Consider the following 4,272-nt stretch of genomic DNA (forward strand, 5'->3'; position numbering starts at 1 on the left):
TGAGAGGTCTTTTTTTCATCTTCCAAAGCACCGGAGTGCCGGTTTTTTCTGATCAATCAAACAGATTCGCGTTTCCGTCGCTGTAAATTGTTCTCCGACTCTCTTCTTCTGTTTCCTTCGTATTTTCTCACTATGTTTGTGCACTTACCTGTAACTCCGTGGAACAGTGATAGTGCCTAATATAACTGCTCTTGTTTTTTCCTCGCAAATATATTCAGCTACAACATCAACAAAGCCTGCGTCGAAGTTTTTGCCTCCTATTTCCATCCCCCACCCCACCCACCCCCCACAAAACAAGAATAAAGTAGCAGTCTTGGATCGGCGACATGATTTTGCTCCTTCCGGAGTGTCACAGAGAGAATTATGTATATTTTGAGACAAAAAGGGAGGGAAACCCCACCAACGCAATTCTCCGAGATAATAACAAAAAAAGAAAAAGAAAAGATGACCCGTGATATAAATGGAACAGGACATAAACCATTAGTGTAGTAACAATTTGAATGACATAGTTGGGCCTACCAACTGACCGGAACTATTTATTGCAAAAGGATCACTGCGTACACCCACTTTGCCTTTCGCTGGGTCCCCATCTCCTACAGACATTTCCCATCATCATCATACATGAATGATTCCAAATTCCAGTCCCTCTCTCTCTCTCTCAATTTTCACATGGCCTGGCTCGGTCCAAGCACTGACCTAGAACCAGAGAACTCCGGTCGCTGACGTATCCTCGATTGATAGGCCGAGCACAGCTGACGAGACGGTGAGCCCAAAGCCACGTCCACCATGATCTCGTTCCAGTGCTTCCTCATGGCTCGATTCAGCCTAGCTATGAACCCGCTCCTCCTCTCCTCACAGTACTTCAAAAATCGCGCGGTACCCACCGGCTCCTCCTCCTCCCCCCAGCACGTACCACCACGCTGGAGTGGAACGGCGTGGCCGGCGAACCCGGCCGACAAGCTGAGGTACTCCATCATGGCGTCCACGAGCCACTTGGGCGCCGCGCCCTGCCCGTCCCAGAGCCAGACGCGAGCCATGGCCCGCTGCACCGCCAAGCCCAACGCCATGCCCGGGTTGGCGTCGGCCATGGCACTGGGGCTGACGAGGATCACGAAGTCGCCGGGACGTTGGGAATCATCGCCATGGCTGACAACGACTTCGCTGAGGTTGTGGCCGGCCAGGCGGAGGGTCACGCGGCGGACTGGCTTGCGAGGGTAGAGTTCATTTGGGTAGAGGATGTGTTCCACGAAATCACTGGCGTTCTGGAGAATCTGGGAAGCCTTGCCGTTGGAGACGAAGAGGAGATCGAAGCGCCGGGCGGCGACAGTACCGGGGCGCGCCGCGTTGAGGATGGTGATGTCGAAGCCTTCGCTGGCTTCGAGGTTTGCCCAGAGGGACATGGCTGCGAGGATGAGGACGAAGGCGAGGCCAGCGAGGGTATTGGGGGGAGCAGATTCAGCCGTAGGAGAGTCGGTACTGGTGGAGGAGTTGGGATTTGGGAGGAGAGGCTGCTCCATGAGCAATGTAGCTAGCAAGACCCAACGATGAGATAAAAAAGGTTACATGGTTAGGTGAGCCATCTTATTGTTCTTATAGAGTTGCAAACGAATGGACCATTTCTAGTCAATCTGTTTCATAATTGCAATTTGGAGGTTGATGAGTGTCCACTAATTCCTGGCCCCGGTGTGTTCTTGGAGAGGCTTTTTTTTCCACTTTTATCTATTTTCTGAGAAACTAATTTGTTGGATTAAAGATATATATGAATGATTGTGTGGCCACGGTGAGCTCTGAGGACAGCCATAGCTGTCGGCTGTCCATGGCTGGATATAATGGAGGAGTGAAGGAGCGATAGCAAAGGATGCAAGGGGTGTCTTCGAGTGGGGCCCTTTTTGGAAAAGATAGGGGTCTGATAATGGTGGATCGCTCCATGCAGACGAATGAATAAGTTTAAATACTTTGAGATCTATATACGGTGGTATCAAACGGCCAGTACGTCGATCATTCTTCTGCACGAAAGATATAGTCCAAACCTGATGAAGTAAGCAAAAAGTATGCATATATTTTGTTCAAATAATTTAGTATGCAACATGTTACATATAAGTTGGGAGAATTCTGGCCAAGCATAATTTAGTTGGAGATGATCTAAGCTTGAAAGCCCCAGCTGGGCCTTCCTGAGTGTGCTAATATAGTCAAGTAAACCTCAAAGCGATGACCGGAAAGAGGGGACTCCCTAGTATTTGTAAAATAAAATTGGGTGGCCACCAATTTATGTCTCTCTTTTTTCGCTTTTCTTTTGGAAAAAATCATCCATATGCCAAGGCACAATGTGTTGAATGGCATTTACATACTCTTTATCAATTTAACATATTACTTTCACTTTCTATAGCCCTGTTCTCGTGTCACGATTTATGGTCTTATTGGTTTGCACGTAAGTGAATTCAACATCAGAGCGACATTCAAAGTAATTTCTGTTTCATGTACCAATCATGCACTAGCGCCCCTTGGTACCATAGCAAAAGCACTCAATAATTATTTATTTTGTAAATCATTTTTATTAATCAATCTAAAGTAATATGTTCAGAAAATAAAATATATAAAAAAATTTAAAGTATATATATTACAGCAGCCTATGATATTGTAACGGTCCAAGTTCTTGGGCTTGTAAACCCTTGACGGCCCAACGAAGAAAAAAAAAAATTTAACGGAAGGAGGAAGACTCCTAATCAGAGTCTTCTTCCCTTCCATTTCCGATGAAATCGGACTTGAGGAGTTCGGTTAGGATAGAAGACCTTCCCTATAAAGACCCCCTTTCTTCCCTTAGGACCTTACAACAAAATTTTGAAGAAATTAAAGGGATTTGAGGGATATTTTCAAAAAAGTGCCGTGAGCGGTTGATCGGAAGAGAGGGGCCGTCGGAGCTGTTTTTGGCCACTGGAACAAGATATGTTCCTTCTTCCTTCTTTTTGAATTGATCCTTCCGACCATCGACGTGCTTGGAAGCCAGCAAGATGCCGGTTCGGGCTCAAACAGGGCACCCTTGTTTGTGCTGTTTCTCTCCTTCCGTCGCCGGCAGCAGGGACAGGTGGGGCTGCCACCAGGACGGTAGCCTCGCCACCATCGGGGTTGCCGAGGAGGGTGGTTGGAGATGGCCTACCTTGGCTGTGGGAAGGGGAGGCGTTCAGGATGGAGGTCGGGTCCCTTGTTTTGATCATGGAGAAGAGGAGAAGAAATCTCTTCTCTCTTCTCAAAATAGAATTAAAATATATATATATATATAATTAAAAAAAAGACACAGGTAAAGGTTCCGATAAACCTCAATAAATAATTTTTTTTAGAAAATTAATTTGATTAAATTGATTTGTTTGATAGGAGAACAGTCCAACGAATAGGAGGACAACGAGTAGGGTTTTGATTTTCAAACTATAAGACTGTGAGTTTGATTTCTCATTGATCGAGGTAAGAATCCTGTACATGATCATCACTATGTATGTTATTTGTTCGTTAGTTTTATAATGTTAATTTTGCATTACTGAATTTATGATTGATGAGTTTTCTATGCTTGAGACACCGATATATGGCTTATATGATTCTTTTAAATGAGCATGTTATGAAAAGATTTCTACGATCGATGGTATGAGTCTTATGGATATGACTTATCAATTTCATCATTCTGTAATTTAAAATTAATTCGATGAAATCAATAATTAAATGAAAAGGATATGATTTGGACTAGTCTCGACATATGGATCAGCCAGCCAAGAGCTCATACTTGGGACAGCCCGCCAGGAGCTTATGCCTGGGACAGCCCCTACTGGCTTATAGGTGAATCGCCAGCCAGGAGCTCATGCTTGGGACAGTCTGTCAGGAGCTTATGTCTGGGACAGCCTCTCATGGGCTTTCGTACATAGGACAGTCGGCCAGGAGCTCATCCTAGGATAGCCTTGAAAGGCTTATATGAAAAGAAAAATTGGATTGGAAAGAGATTGAGGTATGGTCTGGGTTAGTCCAAAGCCAAAAAGAGATAAAAGATTGTCAAACTGAAGATGTGAAAAAATGAAACATATAACATGTAATTCAACAATGAATGAAGACTTCACTTGATGATATATGATGATCCATATTTATTAAATGTATATTTATGTCAATATTTGAGTTATTATATATATATATGAGTCTTCACAAAATTGTATTGATTTTAAAAATATTAATTTTATCTATTGGCTTAATGTACATGTGCAGTGATTCTTATTGAGCTGGAGAAGCTCATATTTT

General features: G+C 43.9%; 1 protein-coding gene across 1 annotated transcript; it reads right to left on the minus strand.

Annotated features, from left to right (window-relative positions):
• Nucleotides 1-457: 457 nt before the first annotated feature.
• LOC105041002 (uncharacterized) lies at nt 458-1,587 on the minus strand. The gene has a single exon (XM_010917784.4). The coding sequence runs from the start codon at nt 1,515-1,517 to the stop codon at nt 666-668; it is 852 nt and encodes a 283-aa protein (XP_010916086.1). The 5' UTR covers nt 1,518-1,587; the 3' UTR covers nt 458-665.
• Nucleotides 1,588-4,272: the final 2,685 nt, after the last annotated feature.

This window comes from Elaeis guineensis, chromosome 3, assembly GCF_000442705.2.
Source record: "Elaeis guineensis isolate ETL-2024a chromosome 3, EG11, whole genome shotgun sequence".
NCBI classification, from domain to species: domain Eukaryota; kingdom Viridiplantae; phylum Streptophyta; class Magnoliopsida; order Arecales; family Arecaceae; genus Elaeis; species Elaeis guineensis.

Bases quoted from the DNA above. Each gene is read 5' to 3' on its own strand.
- LOC105041002 (XM_010917784.4), bottom strand. From the start codon at position 1,517: ATGGAGCAGCCTCTCCTCCCAAATCCCAACTCCTCCACCAGTACCGAC.